The 17,130-nt window shown below is 43.9% G+C and overlaps 1 protein-coding gene across 2 annotated transcripts in view; it reads left to right on the top strand.

Moving 5' to 3' along the window:
* The window catches only part of SUSD1 (sushi domain containing 1), a 1,292,988-nt gene that overhangs the window by 1,174,736 nt on the left and 101,122 nt on the right, over positions 1-17,130 (top strand). For both annotated transcript variants that reach the window (XM_069630622.1, XM_069630623.1), the window contains exon 22: positions 15,836-15,907. In XM_069630622.1, the coding sequence (XP_069486723.1) occupies positions 15,836-15,854 (19 nt within the window). In that variant the 3' untranslated portion in view covers positions 15,855-15,907. The remainder of the gene's footprint in view (positions 1-15,835; positions 15,908-17,130) is intronic.

Raw genomic sequence — 17,130 nt, 5'->3', positions numbered from 1 at the left:
ACACGGTTCTGAATTAGGATGGATGTTGTATGCTGACGATCTGATCTTGTTGGATTCTACCCCAATCGGCCTCCAGCGTAAAATAAATGCAGTCGAACGCTACGTGGAAAACAACGGTTTGATCATTAACAACTCAAAAAGTGAAATACTAACACTACAGAATTTGCAAACTGGATGCCACCAGAAAAACAACAAATTCAGATGGCGCCTGGGAAAGGAAACACTAACTACGGTGGAAAGCACCAGATATCTTGGGATGCAAATTAATACAAATATAAACGATAGCCCCTGGATGGAGCTCACAAAGATGAAATGCCGACACTTAGCCTCCCAAGCCTCAAACTTAAACAAAAAATATGGAAAGTTCTCACTCAAGCCTGTGATAGCGTTTTATCAGCAGAAGGCTGTACCAGCCTTGATATACGGTGCAGAGAATGCCTTTGGATGCCCGGCGGACTTTTGGTCAACCCTGGAGCATATTTTTTGGGTAAAAATTTTACACCTACCAAACAGCACCCCCACATCCTGCATACGTTATGAGCTAGGCATGATCTCGCTTGAAGCCCGGATCATGTGGATTTGGTGAAGAAAAAGATCTGGGAAGCTGACTGGATTCAAACTAGTGAAGACAGAAGAATGACCAAATCAATGAAGGACGCTCCAGCTGAGGCACGAGCATTCAACACACTACAAAACTATGTAGTTTTGTTTCCGGATAACGTTAAAAGGGCAACATACATGAGATTTCGCCTAAACCTTTTCAGAACTGAAGATCGGACAAAGAACTGGACAGGAAACGTCGTCGCAAACACTGTTTGTAGATACTGCAAAACCTGTGATGAATCACTTAAGCACCTTGTCTTATTCTGCCCATTCTTTAAACTACAAAGAACTAAACACCTGGGACAACTAGTATCTGAGCACTCAATAAGGAATGAAGAAGAATGGTGGCAGTTGATGTTCTCTGGCTCCAACACACAACTGACAAGGTTGCTAACCGTGTTTCTGCAAGAAATTGAACGAAGCCTAGAGTTGAGGGACATCGAAGAGGAAGGCTGATGGTATAGGCCCGTATGGTTCCTTATCAGCTCATCCGACGTCACATACGAAGACCTTTCTGGCCCTAGTTGTGGATGACAGACCTCTCATGATTGTATCCTGAAATATGATTTCATGTATGTTTCCGAAGGTGGAAATGGATGATGTGTCTACTTATCTCCTTCTTCTTTTTAAAGGTTTGAATAAACCAATAAAATAAAAAAATAAAAAAAAAATAGTGAAAGTGTTCGTGTAGAAAGTAAAACAACATCACATCCATTGTTGAACATTTTACTGTTGCCAGAGTGGTCGCATGTCCTTAATTGAACAAGGAACACTTGCTGAAACAATTCCGAAAACTAACGTGCATTTCACAAGAGTTGCAAGTGAATACAGCATGAAAAGAAAGCTGTGTGTGGCCAATTCTGTTTGCCGAAAGGAGCCAGAAATCATCTCTGTGATATTACACGGGAATACAATCACTTGCAAGCATTTAGGGTTACGCATCTATCTTGGTGGTTGTGTGTGCCGAACTCTGTTTTCCCTCTGAAGACTGAACCATGTAGCATTCTGAACAATCATTATTTATATCAGAAGTTGTTGCACTGATGCAGAGAACAAGCATTGCCCAAGCCAAGAGGCAAACCCTTTCCATCGTGAAACAAGTCCTATTCAGTTCCATCCACCTGATGTGGGAGGTTGTTAATGGTCCAGTGTCCTCTGATACAAGTGTGGCATTGTTACCTGAAGTTGGAAGAGCGGCTATACGGCTTCTGGATAATTACTGAAACCAAGAAGGTGTGAAAAAAGCTAGGGAAGGGAGCTGGGTGATTGTAAAGAAGATTAAGAAAATAACCTGTAATGCTGCAGACAGTTGAAGCTGAGAGAAAGTCAGTCTCAGGGCAGAGGCAGGTTATACTTGTGACAGTAAGGCAGACAGAAGATGCAATGAGGCTGCCCTTTTCTTGGAGCATAAGAAAGAAGAGTGCCTTGCCTACTTGTAGAGGTCAAAGTGTCTTGTCATTATATGCCTAACTATTCTGAAATATAAAACTGAAGCAGAAGTACCTGAACTGTGGTGGTGTATAAAACTGTCAGTGGATGTTACGTTGAAGTAGTGTGGAGTAGTAGTATACTGTGGGACAAAGGTGACTGTTCTCATAGTAACAACAGTAGAAGGGTGGCAGCAACCCAAAAAGAAGCATCCTGACAATTATACCAAATATACTGCAGATGTCCTAACGTATTTTAAAGTTGTAGAAGAAGTTGTTTACCTATTCTTTGCACTGTGGCAAATAATCATGGAAAGAAGATATCCAGGATTAACATTGGTGCTATTTTCTTGACTGGAAATGGAAGGGGGGCTTTTCAACCGCAACCGGAGTATTATTACCAATGGGATTTTGTTTGGTGAACGTTTGTTTTGACTTGGAACTTACAAGAACTGGTTATGGGCTTTTCTTTTCCTTTGAAGATTAAGGAAGTTGACTTTGGAAAACCCTGGGGAGAGGATTCTCCCAGGACAGGTGGTCATTCAGATGTTCAATTCTTGTTTATTGTTTCATGTTGTTTTATTAATTTCTTTGAATGTTTTGTTGTTTAGTGTGAGGGCCAGTTTACCTATGTTAGGAGTTGTTCCCCTAGCCTTTGGATTAGGTAGGGAATGCCCTGATAGAGTAGGTCAAGCAAGGCTTATTTTGCAAAATTTTACTTGAATAAAATGTTTAATCTTGAAAATACTACAAGCGGTTGTCCTCCTCACATTACTGACCCGTCACAGTTCTTAAGTTGTTTCCTGTGCTGGAGGGACCAGCTTCATCTGGTGGTCTAGTTATTGTCTTCTTCTATAGCTTGGTTCTGTCATGTGGGACATCAGGTACCAAGAAGGATGCAAAGACCCCATGGTTTTGTCCTATTAGATTTATTAGGGACTATGTGCAAACCAAGGGTAACTGGGAACTTCCCATACAAATCCAAGTAATAACTGGATGATCTTCTCTACGCAAATGTATATCCCACCAATCTGGGCAGGCAGGCCCACTCAGCCTTTAGCATAAAATTCCCAGTCCCTGGAATTCCCAGGAGCTCCCCCTTCTCTAGTGGTGTGGGCGCAGGAGTTTCAGAGCTCTCGTCTTCTTTTGGTTATAGGTGCATATCAGGTTCAGTTATAGGCAAGTTCAGGCCTTCTCAGGAGTCAAGGAAGGTGGTCACTCAAGCCCATGAATGATGTGCACTCCTCTGCCGTATTCCAGGAATCTTTAAGATGGATGCTTGCACCCAGACATGGGAAACTTAATGATGTGCCCCTGGAGAACAAAAAGCAGCTATCAGTGTTAAGGCGCTTCAGACACCAAAAAACAGCAATAAATGGGAATGCATCAGTGTACCTCCTACCCCACACCTTTAGGGAAATGCAAGGATGTTCAAATTAACTGCGTGTCCTTGAAGCTCCTGAACCACATAGGTGAAGCATCAAGGAACCGCCTATCATGTTATCGCCACAGAGGGCTGGCTAATAGTATCGGATTATCAGCTGTCACAGATGGCCTTAATAATCTACACCTACCGGTAGACAGTTCAAGGGTTTTGTTGCGGGTCAGAAGAAGGATTCAGACCAAGGCTTATTTATTCATAGGAATAATGCTCATCTTTCCCTCTTGCTTTGAGGGTATTCCCAGCCTACATAAATAACTAAGGTGCTCGTCATTCGTCAGAGCGTCTCCAAATAAAAATAGCCCGCTGTCCAAAAACGAGTTCTACCTGACCCGACCACTATTCTAACCAACTAAATGAAACCAGGAGAATGACTCCCTTCTCCTGACTGTCTCTTCTCAAAGAGTCTCTTCCTCACTCCGAAGTTCTTTTAAATAGTCTCTCGCCACCTCCTAGATCAGTTCTTGTAACTCTTTCAGTTGGTTTTTGGGCTTACTTTCATTTCTCTGGAAAATGTTCAATTGATCCTCTTTTGCCCTCTGTCTTATCCCTTGATCCAGGCAGCTATGCCTTTTGGAGTCCTCTGACATATATTTTCTTGCTGGGATAGGGTTTCTTCGTGATTAATATTTTCCCTCTTCTGAGGTGGCATTCCTCCTTTATGGGCTCTACTGGCCTTCACTATGCACTCATAGGATTCTCTTTCTGAAATTCTCCACTCTGCACTTCTTGTTTTATGGAATATGTTTCCCTCTTCCTAGGGAATTTGTTTCCAATGCTTAATGGTCTCTCTTATAGGTTTATTTGTGATTCTCTTTCTCACATTGTTACAATTACAGTTTATCATGTTTCTTTTCCATATCTCATCAATTTCACTGTGACAGGTTTTTCCAGTTGTATAATGATTCCCCGGCGGCCTCCTGGTTCTCCGGTTCTCCCAGTTACCTCTGGGTTGGCAGATAAACCTCCCCAGAACCGGCACTCACTCAGGTTCTGCTCTTGGGCTCCGTTTCAGTCTCTCTTGAACTCCGCCGGCGTCCCGCTCTTGGTCTTCTCCTTCTCTGCGACCAGGTATGGCTGCAGGTAACTGGATGCCACGCGTTTGCTCAGCATGCTGGCTTTGGCATCATTGAACGGATGCATGGCCCACCACAAAGCTGCAATGCACAGACGTGGGTCCTGTGCCTGCTGGGCCTAGAGACTCAAGCTACTTCTCACTGATGAGGCCAAACAAGGTCAAAACATGTGGGGGGATGCTTGCAGTTTCGTGCAGAAGGGATGTGACATAGCAGTTTGGGGTGGCGTGCCCCTTTTGGGGTGGGACTGATTTGGATATGGTCTTTCCCCTATTGTAATGGCCTGGCGATGAAGAACGATGGTCTGGTGGGTTGCCCAGAGCAATGCCAGAGGTTAAGATTAATTCTAAACCTTCCAGCCATCACCTCTTTTGTTTTGCTGTAGTCACCCCGAGTGGGATGTGTATGCCCAGACGTGGATCCTGTGCCTGCTGGGCCTAGAGACCCAAGTTACTCCTCACTGATGAGGCCCAACAAGGCCGAAACATAATTGGGGATGCCTGTGGTCTCATGCAGAAGGGATGTGGCCTAGGAGTTCGGGCTGGCCTGCCCCTTTTGGGGTGTGACCAAGCTTGATTTGCATATGGTCTTTCCCGTTTTGTAATGGCTTGGCAGGTGAAGAACGGTGGTCTGCAGGGTTGCCCAGAGCAGTGCCAGAGGTTTCCTGTCCCCTCGACTCTCCAGTGCCAGTGAACGCTCGGCCTCCAGCATTTCACTCTCACTTTCAGGCCACTTCTGAAAGTTTCAGGCTCTGCGGCTCTCCTTGGGCCCACCCCTCTCAGCTGTCACACTGTCAGGGGACTTCCCCTTCTTACGCTCTTGCTGCTTCACCTTTCCTCTGCATGTCTCCCTTTTTCAGTCTACCCGTCTCAGTAAAATGGAGGTTTCTCCTTAAAGAGGAAGATTCTCTTTCTTGTTCGTGATGCGATACTGTGGCTTTGTCTTCAGACAAATATCTGGATTTCATATTGTTCTTTATTTCTGATAGTCCCAAATATGCTATTAAAGTGAATGGCTTAGAGAGTTCCTCACAGGAATGGGAGTCCTTGTTTGCAAAGGGGGAGTCTCTCCTGGTGAGGTTCCACTTGCCTAGACCCCTAGGGAGGGTATTGCAGAGCTGGCTCACCTTCCTAGCCTTATAGGGGGCTGCTCCCCCTTGGGGACAAGGGACGAATTCCCTGGATTTGTTACAATTATTACTGAAAATGTGCAAAAGGACTGGTTTGTATTCTGGGTAAGTTGTGCTAGTGACACTCTAATGGCTAACCCTGTCTCTCTATCATTGGCTCCCTCCACACTAGCCCAGGCTTACCTAATCTCCAGAGTGACTGTAAACTAGAGATCGGTAACACCTACTATCTCAAAATACTCACTGGCTAGCGTTAAGGGTTGTGACGAATTGTTGGATTCTGTCACTTCTCCCCAAGGGGAGCATTTCCTTGTGAGGCTAGGGGGGTGATCCCGCTATGAAGCACCCTCCCTAGGGGTAGAGGCAAGTGAGGCCTCACTGGGAGAGATTCTCCCTTGGGGACAGGAACTCCCATTCCTGCGAGAAACTCCCTAAACCTAAGGTCTCCATCTTCAAGAAGAATCCATGAAGAGCAAGTTAACGTTATTGTCAACGCAGTGTACCATTTGTCTCAGTAGGAGAAAACATAAGAAGAACAGGGACGAAGACGATTATGCAAGCCATAATGAATGAGAGTCTGAAAGAGAAGATGGACTGGTGCGAAAGATCAGAGAAGCCCCCTGACCCTGTCATAAGTCAGGAAGGAGTAACCCTGGAAGGAGAGAGCAACCACAAATTTCAAGTCAGCTGACGCTGCCCAGCTGGGAGAGCCCTGGACACGCAGCGTCTAATACAAGGCATAGAGTTGGACGAAAACCCCAAGACAAAACTTTAGGAAAGAGAGTACTCTCAAAACGCTGAAACCTGGAGACAGCTTACCGACTGAGAGACCTGTTTCCTTACAGCAAGTGAAATGAACTAATCGGTCCTAGAAAAGGAACTTTTGGCATTAAAACAATAGAGTGGAGACATCTCTTGATGGGTGCCCGCTATCAGGTGGAGTTTCGAAAGGATCATTGAAATCTAGAGGCCTTCCAAAATCTGGAGTGTCGAAACAGTAGACAAGCAAGATGGGCTTACTTTTTTTGCATAATGTAACTTTCAAATTATATATATACTAGGCAGTTCCAACACCGTAGCAGATGGTCTGTCCCGGAAACATACAGCTATAACCAAAGGTACAAGGATGACTGAACGATTATTACCTTCAAGGGTTTTTGTTGTACATTCTTTTTTTCAACAACTCCTTGCAGATATCAGATCCCCAAGGGATCACTCCTGTTGCAGGACATCATGCGCACAAGGTTATCTTTTCAAGGATAAGAAGATTTACATTCCTATGCAGTCTCCAGAAACTGGTCCTGCAGTTTTTTCACAATCATCCTGTAACAGGACATAGAGGGGTCACCTGTACCCGGATGGCTGTTTCCAGGTATTTTTGGTGGGCCACATTGTGAAATGATATCGAAAGGCATGTACGGTCATGTGTGATTTGTGCACAGAACTAACATATTCCTCAGAGGTTCATGGGACAATTAAATGTCCCTTCCAGTACCTATGAGACCATGGGAAGCAATATCAACTGATTTTATTGTGGAGTTACCTCCCTCTAATGGTATGACTACAATCATGGTAACTGTTCACCGTTTCTCAAAGATATCACACTTTTGGGCTTTACCTAAACTACCCACATCTCTGGAGATGCCAAAGATTTTCCTAGATGATGTTTTTTGTTTACATGGCTTACCATCATAGATTGTCTCGGACAGAGGTCCTCAATATATCTTTCAATTCTGGAAACATACTTGTAAGTCATTAAATATCAATCGTGATCTGTCCTCAGGCTACCATCCACAGTCCAACGGACAGACTTAGCGGACTAATCAAGTACTAGAACAATACCTATGTTGCTTTGCCACCTCTGTAAATGACAACTGGGTGGTGTTGTTACCGGTGGCCGAGTATGCTTACAACAATGCTTATCACTTATCCATCAAGAACACACCGTTTTTGTGGTTTATGGTCTACATCCTCGCTGCTTACCAGACTCTCCAATTCAGGACACCACAGTGCCTTCAGTTGTTCAATGGGCTACGGAACTTCAATCAGCATGTGAAACAGCTTTCTCGAACCAGTGAGTCGATGAAAAGATTTGCTGATAGACACCGACAGGATGCCACTTCCTATGTCATTGGATACTTACTTTTTGGTTAGCCTCTGCAACCATACCGTGTCATCTGGTTCCTTCTAAATTGGCACTAAGATACTTTGGCCCTTTCTAGATAATCCGTTATGTTAACACAGTAGCTTATGTACTGGAGCTACCACCTACTTGGAAGAGAATCCATTCAGTGTTGCACACTTCACTCCTTTGCTCTTACCTGGGTAAACCTTCTGATCATTCAGTCCCAGCTTGAGCTCCTCCGGTCAATATCGAAGGGGAACAGGAGTACGAAGTGGATTACATATGTGATTCCCGCTATCATCGTGGGGTTCTTCAGTATCTTGTACACTGTAAAGGCTACAATATTTGTGACATGACTTGGGAGCCAGCCCATCATATTCATGCACCTGTTTTGATCCACCGGTTTTATCATTTGAAACCTTTTAAACACGGATTCACTGGCCTTGGAAGGGGGCCTGCTGTCATGAATCAGCAAGCACAACATTTTCATTATGCCTTATGGTACCATCATGCTTTATGGGGACGGCACATGTACCAAACTAGTTGTTGGAAGCGCATTGACCATGCCGCCTTGCAGACCTGGAAGACGTTAGGTCTCTGCAGTCACCAGAGTCCTTACATCACAACTTTTTCGATAAGCTGCATTGGCGCTGTCCGTTTTTATCCGTTCTTATCTTGACCTTTGTTTCAGACATGGTTCTTCTCTTCCTTGCCTGCTGCCCTCCCGTTCTTGAGTATATGAGAGCTTCTGACACCCCTTCCTCGCCTTTCTCTTACCTGTTCCTCCTTCCTTCATCTCTTCATGTTAGTCCATATTCTTTCTGTTCTTTATCGTCTGGACCAATTCCATTTGAAGTCTGCTACTCTACTGTGGATCCTTCATACTGCTCAAAAAGAGAAGAGTGGGTTCAACCATTAGAGACTGCTTGACAACATAAGAGTGTGTTCCACGTGTTACAACATCAGATGGGGTTTTCTACCCCAGAGGGTTTCCGCTCTGAATTTTGTATCTACCTTGGTAGTTGCCTGGTTGGTCACCCTGTGGATTGCTCTGGGGTGTCAAACTGGCCACCTCGAAAGATAGACCCTACCTCTTCGACTCAAGAAGTCACCGGAAGCAAGAGATAAGGAAAGCTTCAAATCGTGATCCTGACACGCTGCTTCTAAATTCATCTACACTAGAGTTGTGACCTGCTGCTTTTGAATTTATCTACACTACAAATGCAATCCACTGCTTATGACTTTAGCCACACTTGAACCATACTGATTTGTTATAGATGTCGTTTAGACATACCACTCTGCAAACCATACACCAGGACCAAAGCAAACATGGGACAATATAGAAGAACAGACAATAAAACTACTCAACACCCGGAGATCACTTGAAACCAACTAACCCCTCTTTCTCGTCTCCACACCCTCACACTTCTCACATACTACAAATGCTCAAAGGGCTAGTGAAACTATCCACCAAAAAATGTGCACATTGAACACACCTCTCTAATCATACTAACAACCCAATACCTGCAAACAACTCAAACACTGGACGTCACCTTTACAAGCACAAGTCCAGTGCACATAACAAAGCACACCCAGTAAGCTCACACACACATACACCAGTTTCTCCTGGTTCTACACACATCAACTGATGAGCACAAACTCTATCCTATTCCTCTCTCCCTCACTAACCAGCCCTATCCACTTTTCTTACAGAGCCACGTGGCAGCGGTACACAGTATACATTGGCATAACAGATGTTAGTTCATGTGGTTGCTACAGACTTCTCTTGGTCTTTCATGCTTTAATGAACATTCAAATGCCTTCAGGATTTACTGCTATAACTATACACACTCTGAGACTGCTTTTCTTTAGACTATTGATGAATCTTTAGACTATTGATGATGCCTACCTATTCCTAGATAGACTTCATCACCAATAAAACACTCTCAATGGACCTAAGTATGCACTTGTGTAGGTATGTCACAGATGGTCTTAGAAATATCCAAACAAGGATAGGTTCAAGGGTTTTCATTTTGAGTACGATAATGGCTTTTTGGCAGCAGACTGAACTGTTACACACTAAAGGCTGTCCCTCTCTCGTCTTTTCTGGGCATTCTGCCTCCCTAACCCAGGCCCTCCCTGAACCCCAGGTTGAATTCTGTTGACAGGTGTCATGGATAGCTCAACAAAGGCTGCAAGTCTCAGATAGCTCAAGAGTGTTTATTAAAATGTTTTTGGCCCTATGGCTGCCCTCGCTCTTTCATTTCCAAATGACCCTCCTCCTTAACAACGGCATCCATAACCCCAAGGCAGTGCTACTGAATGGTAACCCCCTAGCTGGCTGACTAAACTCCCCCAGGGACCTCCTAGCTGTCCCTGTTCTAGCCAAAGGTTTGCATTCTACAGGGAACTGGGAGTGTGCCTTGCACTAACTCCGATGTATTCAGGCTGATACAATTGCATCCACACTCAGCTCTCCCTTCTATGCCTACTACCTCACCCCCTCTTAATCCCCCATCAATCTTCTGTCCCTCCAGTGTTTCACTCCCAGTTCTCACCTCCACAGTTTGATGTTACATCTCCTCCCACTCCACTTGCTATTCCTACTCTCTAATATTGCTCCCTACTTCTATGTATTTTCCTCCTACTACTATTCCCCTCCTCCAAACTACTCTTCCCTCCAACTATACACCATTCTTTCTCTCCTCCTTCACACTGCTACCCGCTCCTTCACACTATTATGCTCTTCTTCCTACTACCACTCTCCTCCTCCAACTAAGACTCTCCTCCTACCACTTCCCTTCCACTGCTACTCTCGTACCATTGCTACTCTCCTCTTTCTCTCCTCCTCCCACTTCTCTCCTCCCTCCAACTAAACAAACAACCTTCTGTCACTCTGTGTTGCGAGTGAGTAGGGAGGAGTGTAAGGAGTGAATGTGAAATTAATGGTACAAACATGCACACTCACACTGCAGTTTCCTTGTACTCACTAAACCAATACCTTACCTTAAAATATAACAGCATCCACATTTGGCGCCTTGCTCCTGCTGGTATCCTGGTCCTCCTTTTTCTTCTCTGACCTCACCTGAACAACCCGCACGTCCTGTTTCCTACTCAGCTCTTTTATCCCCTCTGCTTCCCAGAACTGAGCCTCTGTTCATGGTCAATCTAGCTCTGTCTCTTCCCCTTGCCCCAGGGTATGGAAAACATAGCAAACATTACAAATGAGGGCTAGGTCCCACCCCCTTTCTCCATGCTGAGCTTCTGCAGAGTTTCAACGGTGGCTCGGGATGGTGAATGTACAAGCTTGAATTATGGGGCTTAGTTCCTGTGACTCCACATGTAAGTCCTGGTATGATGGGGGCATCAATCCTTCCATACTGCCTCTAGTGGTCTAGGGTTGGTGCATGTGACTGTGGAGGTTCACTGCCACTCCTCAGCAGTGCTGAATGGCTTTGCTATCTGTCACCTGCAGACTTTGTAGCAGTGCTCATTCTCTGCTTCTTCTCTGCCGGTAATGTTATGTGGGAAACAGAGGGGCTGCTGTCTGATCGTCGGGTCGTGGGCTCTCTGCTTCTCATAGATGATGCTTCACATTGGTTCTCATGGGTTGCTGCTCGGATTTCTTGTCTCACTTCCTCTTTTTTCAAATAAGAGAAAAAAGACTAGCAAGCATCTTGGAGTTAAGGCATGGTGTGAGACAAAGATGTATTGCCAACATATAAACTGGCACAAGGGCAAAGGTAAGGATTGGGCCCCCCATCAGTTGCGTTCCTACTCCAGGCCAGGACTAGCTCTGTACTGCTTTACGGTGAGCCCCCACCCCACTTCTTGGCAAGGTCAGAGTAAGCCTTAAAGGCCTTAACCTTTTCTACCTTTCTTCCTCCAGGATTTTTCTAGGTGATATCCTGTCCTGACCTTTCCCCAGGAATGAAATGCGAGAAATTCTCCATAGTGTTCTAGTCCTATTCAAATTCTTACTCCCTCTCGTTCCTTTCCCTGATGTTACTACTCCCCCTCGTCTACTCTCTCTCTCCCTATCCCACCCTGCTTCACTCTCTCCGATCACCTTCCCTCTTCTGTCCCTCTGATGTCCACACTCTCTTCTTCCTTCCTCTCTACTGCTCTCCTCTCCTAGCCCCTCTACAATCCTCTCCACCCCTTCTGTTCTACTCTTACCTCCATTTTCTTATCCACTCTCCACTAGACTCTCCTCTCCTGCTTTACTCTCTTATCCCCTCTCCACTCTCTATACTCCCCCTACCTCAGTTGTCCCACTTTCACTCAATTCTTTCACTCTGACAATCACTAATTGCTCTCACTCACTTTCCTTGCTATCACTCACTTATCCTGCTACACTACACCTAACCCTAGCCACACACAGCAACAAACATTCAATCATTCACATTCATACTCTCTCAATTGGGTAACTCTGTCTCTAACAACCAACAGCTTCCTTGTAACACGCTTCAACACAGTCTCTAAATCGCTCTGCTCCACTGGACTTCCTTTGCCTGGTCTCTCGGTCCACATGTGCCTCACCTGACCACCATTCACTTTATCTGACTCTTGTGGGGGTTTAATACCCATGACTGCCTTTGTCTTGCTCTTCTCGTTGTTTTTCTAGATCGCCTGTTTTCTTGGGCCAATCAACCTTTCTGTTCAACCCCACCACACCCAGCGTGGTGCCACAGCAGCAGTAAGGTTCAGAAACTATTATTAGTCCCTTCCCTTCTCATATATAGCATGAAACGCAGTCTTTGTCACACGTTCTTGGGTGTACGCTGCCAGCAAAGAGATGTGGTGAGGCCAGAATAGGTGATGAAATGCCTCAGTGAACCAGCGTAGATGTTTTTCTTTACTTGTTAAAGCTGGCAGTGTCTTTCTCCAGAGCACAGCGAGTCCCACTTTCATTCCTTTTTTCACTCCCTCAATAACCCTCCTTGCTCTCACTCACTTATCCTGCTACACTGCACCTAACACCCTCTGCACTCTCCAGCAAATATCCACTCATTCACATCCACACTCTCAGGTACCACTCTATCACAACCAATACCTCAGCTGTAACAAGTTCCATCACAGTCTCTGCATTGCGCAACTCCACCATTCTTCCTTCTGGTATCTTGTTCCCACCTCTGCTCCACCTAACCTCACTCAAACCCCTCTCACTTTGTCTGACTCTAATGGGGTTTTTAGACTCCTGAGTGCTTTTGTCTTCTCTGTCCGCCTTTCCGCATTGGCTCCCTAGATAGCATATTTTCCTTTCTTGGGCCATTCTGCCATTCTTATTAATTTAGGGGTTATGCCTCAGCAGCGTGAAGATTCAAAAACTCTTAGTAACCCTCCCCTCCTTTTACACATAGTGAGTAACGCAGTCTCTTCATCGCAGGTTCCTCAAACCCTCGAACTGTCAGGGAGATAAATGCCCAGCCAAAATCATTAACGATGCACCAAGAGACTTGGCACCCTTTATAACTAAGCTAATTAACGCTTTGTTCTCCTCTGGGACCATCCCTAGCCATTTAAAGGAGTCCTGGGGGTTCTCCCCCTCCTCAAAGAACAGTCCTTAGATCCAACTATTCCCACCAACTACAGGCCCATCACAACAGTCCCATTTCTACTTAAAATCTTAGACAGGGTGGCCTATCTCCAGATACAGAAGCACTTAGAGCTCAACCAACTCCTAGGAACACGACAATCAGGCTTCAGACCTCAACACGGTACTGAAACCGCACTAATTGACCTCACGGCCCAAATAGACAAACTCAGGGACAAGGGGAATTTGGCTTTACTACTTCTTCTAGATCTCTCGGCTGCATTTGATTTAGTGGACCACAATGTCCTCTGCAATTACCTGGACTCAGCAGCTCACTTCTCCCAGGAGGCCATAGTGTGGATCCAATCCATTCTGAGTAACAGGACTATCTCGCCATCAGCAGCAGCAGACCCTATTCCAATCACATGTGGAATGCCACAGGGTTCCTGTGTCTCACCCACAATGTATAATATATTTGATAAGCCCCTTTTCGATGATCTGGACGACCATCTTGGTATCACCTACACTAACTATGCAGATGATACCCAGATCCTCATACCACTTACGGGGGATTATGACAAGGATTTGGCCTTGGTAAACAAAATCTACCTCACAAGTACCAATTTCGATTGGGTGATATTGTATGTAAATATGTGCTCTGTAAAGCACTTTGGATTAAGGCGCTATATAAATAACATATCAATATCATTATCATCCAGGCATGGATGGCTACTCACAGTCTATGCCTGAATGATGACAAAACTGAACTCATTATACTGGGAACCACTTTCAATCTCAATAAACCTGGCCACAAATACATTTCCTTTAATATCGATGGCAACATTATTAAAGTGGCCAAAGAGGTAAACGCCTTAGGCTTTTACCTAGACTGCACCCTCACCTTTGCCAAACAGGTCCACTTTATGGCCTCTGCCACTGCATACACATGCAAACTAATTAGAGCAGGTAAACCATTCCTATCTAAGAAAGGTTGCACCATTCTGGCCACAGCTTTAATTTTGTCAAAATTGGACTATTGTAATTCCTTATACTTAGATGCAAATAAGTACATTATCGACAAAATCCAAATTCTCCAGAATAATGCCCTTAGAGCGGCACTGGGCATAGCTAAAAAAGATCACATTTCTGAGGTAAGAAGACAGAACAATTGGCTCTCTGCCAGCGACATAATCTTGCTCGAAACTGTCTCGCTCACACACAAGTGCCTCAACAACATTGCTCTTCGATATCTTGTGGAGAGAATCAATAGAAAACCATCCAATCGTCCAACCAGGACTGCAAACACAAACTGTCTAGTGGTACCTAGGTTTAAACTGACTAAAGTCAGAAGAAGCAGCTTCCGAGTTAAAGCAGCGCAGACATAGAACTCACTCCCCCATCCCTTAGAGCGGACCAAACTTACCTGAACTTCAGGCATAACATTATCAACTGGCTCAAAGAAAATGACCACTAACGTACCCTGTTATTGTCCCACCTTCTTCATCATTGTACTATCCCGTAGCCTGCACTATAAAAGTAACTACATTGCCTAGTAGTTGCTGAATTGTAACATTGTATATTATGTAATGATTTACCGTTGTGATTGTATGTCTTTTCCTGTATGTAAATATGTAACCTTTAAGCTGAAAATATTCTTGTTTCCTCTGCGCCCTGATACCCCTGGGTATGGATCGCATTACAAATAAATAAACAAACCAATCTATAGCCAATTATTTTATAATTCATGCTAACAGTATATCTTATCTCCCCTGCCCCATCCCTTCATCATTCTGTACGGTTCGGCCACCAAATGCCCATACAACTCTATACTTGAATATAACGCCTACTTGTACAATCCAAAAGACTCAGAAGCCCAACAACAAAAGCAGTATCCTTAGGGAATGGTAACTGCCAGTGAACAATCTTCTAAAAACGTGTCTGGAAACACAAAATAACTGCGAAGCAGCTGTAAAACGAGAAGGCAGTGATAATATCGGAAGTTACATTTTAATTCTTTAAAAAGAAAATTCGTATTGCAATAATTTCTGCACAATCTGTTTTCATGCTATTCTACATGTAACATAAATGATGGTAAACTATTCTAGTAGCTTAAAGGTAATTTTGCATTGAAAAATAAAATAGAAATGTAAAATATTTATTAATTTCAATTTAGGGATTGTTTAAATTTGATGTTTTTGATCCCCTGTTATTTCTTTTTACATGAACAAATTGATATGTTGGCTGTGGGCACTACCTGTACTTTGACAATATGCTGTGGTGTATCTGCATGATGTCACATGGTGGGATCTGACACATGTTAGAACCTTGAAGAATGATGGACATTTTCTTTGTGTTCATCGTTGTAATTAAGCTATTCATTTTACTGTTGGTTTTTATTATTGGGGAGAGAATTATCCTTCTACAAGTATTAGCCAGTGCACTCAAGTCTTGTTCTGGTTTCCGACAATCACGAAGAACCTTTGTTGTCTTGCTTGCAGGTGTTGTAAAAGGAGGTGACATGAGGCCAATGGGCAGGTGGAAAAGGCATCTGGATCCCTGGCCATTTAAAGGTGAGTTATATAAGGAGTAGAGAAATATTTAACAATTTTGGGCCCCAAAACTTCATCACACTTTCGCATTGTAGCAATAAACAGAACTCAGGTGGCAGCTGTCGGGGCTAATGAAAATGTTCAGTAATTGATTGATTTTTGTGGATGCCATATTTGGTCCAGGTAGAATGAAAATATGTCCATGATCTACGCATATGGATTTGTTGCACACTTTCCTGACTGTAGTTGTGCAATGGGTGACTTGGTCTATAATTGATCCGTTGCCATCTGTTTGTGAATGTGGGTTTGCATCCGTCAGCGGAAGAAACCAAAATTCTAAAGGGGAAATCGATTTTCTTGTGTATGTCAGCCGGAGGGGGTGGTGGGTAATTTGGAGCTCCCTGACCATATTTTGGCAAGAATAAAATCTAATTCTTTAAAACTATAGGTAATTAACACCCTGTGACATTGCAATACCAACAGAACACTTGTGAGAAAGTAGTACAACACCTAAATTAGTCAGGGTCAAAGTTTCCAGTTTGCAGGTGGATACATGGGTAGATACTGAGGGTGTGATTTCTTCAAACACAATAGGGTGTGCTATCTGGCTTGCTGATGAAACTGTGTATAGGGTTGGACAAGAATTAAAATGTATGAAGGGATTCGGTTTTTTTTTTATTGTGCACTTTGTTAATACAAACCTTAGGCACAGTTTTATCATATAAAAGAAAATACAGTGCTCCTCAAAAGTATTCTTAACATCAAGTAAAAGCATTATCATACACTAAGCAATTTAGATCAGGTTTAAAATGTTTGAAACATTTCCTTATCAATAACTTATCTCTTAGTTTACTGGGGCTCCTATTACTCTAATTTAAAATACACTAATATTACTTCGTCATTTCATCATAAATGCTTTTTTAGCTTCAACATATTAAAACCCTCTAGAACTACATTGCACTTAATTCAATAAAATTCAGGCTAATAGCAGAAACTCCACGTTCACCCTCTCCCGCGTAAGGGCCAACTCTCAAAATGACAGAGACGGTATGCTGTGCTTCCCATCGGTGGAGATGCATTTTAGCTCATATCAAACAAATCTAAGCGAGTAGCAAGAGTTTAGCAGCCTCCTTCCAAACATAGAAGCTGGCCCCTGTAGTGACCAGTGAGGAAGCACAATATACCGTGCTCCAAAACTGGTTCTCCTGGACAGTTAGGATTTCCCCCACAAAAGCAGAATAAGC

This window comes from Ambystoma mexicanum, chromosome 6q (genome assembly GCF_040938575.1).
Source record: "Ambystoma mexicanum isolate Mex_15411 chromosome 6q, UKY_AmexF1_1, whole genome shotgun sequence".
NCBI lineage: Eukaryota > Metazoa > Chordata > Amphibia > Caudata > Ambystomatidae > Ambystoma > Ambystoma mexicanum.
Note: the sequence above shows the minus strand (reverse complement) of the source record. Positions and strands in the feature narration are given on the sequence as shown.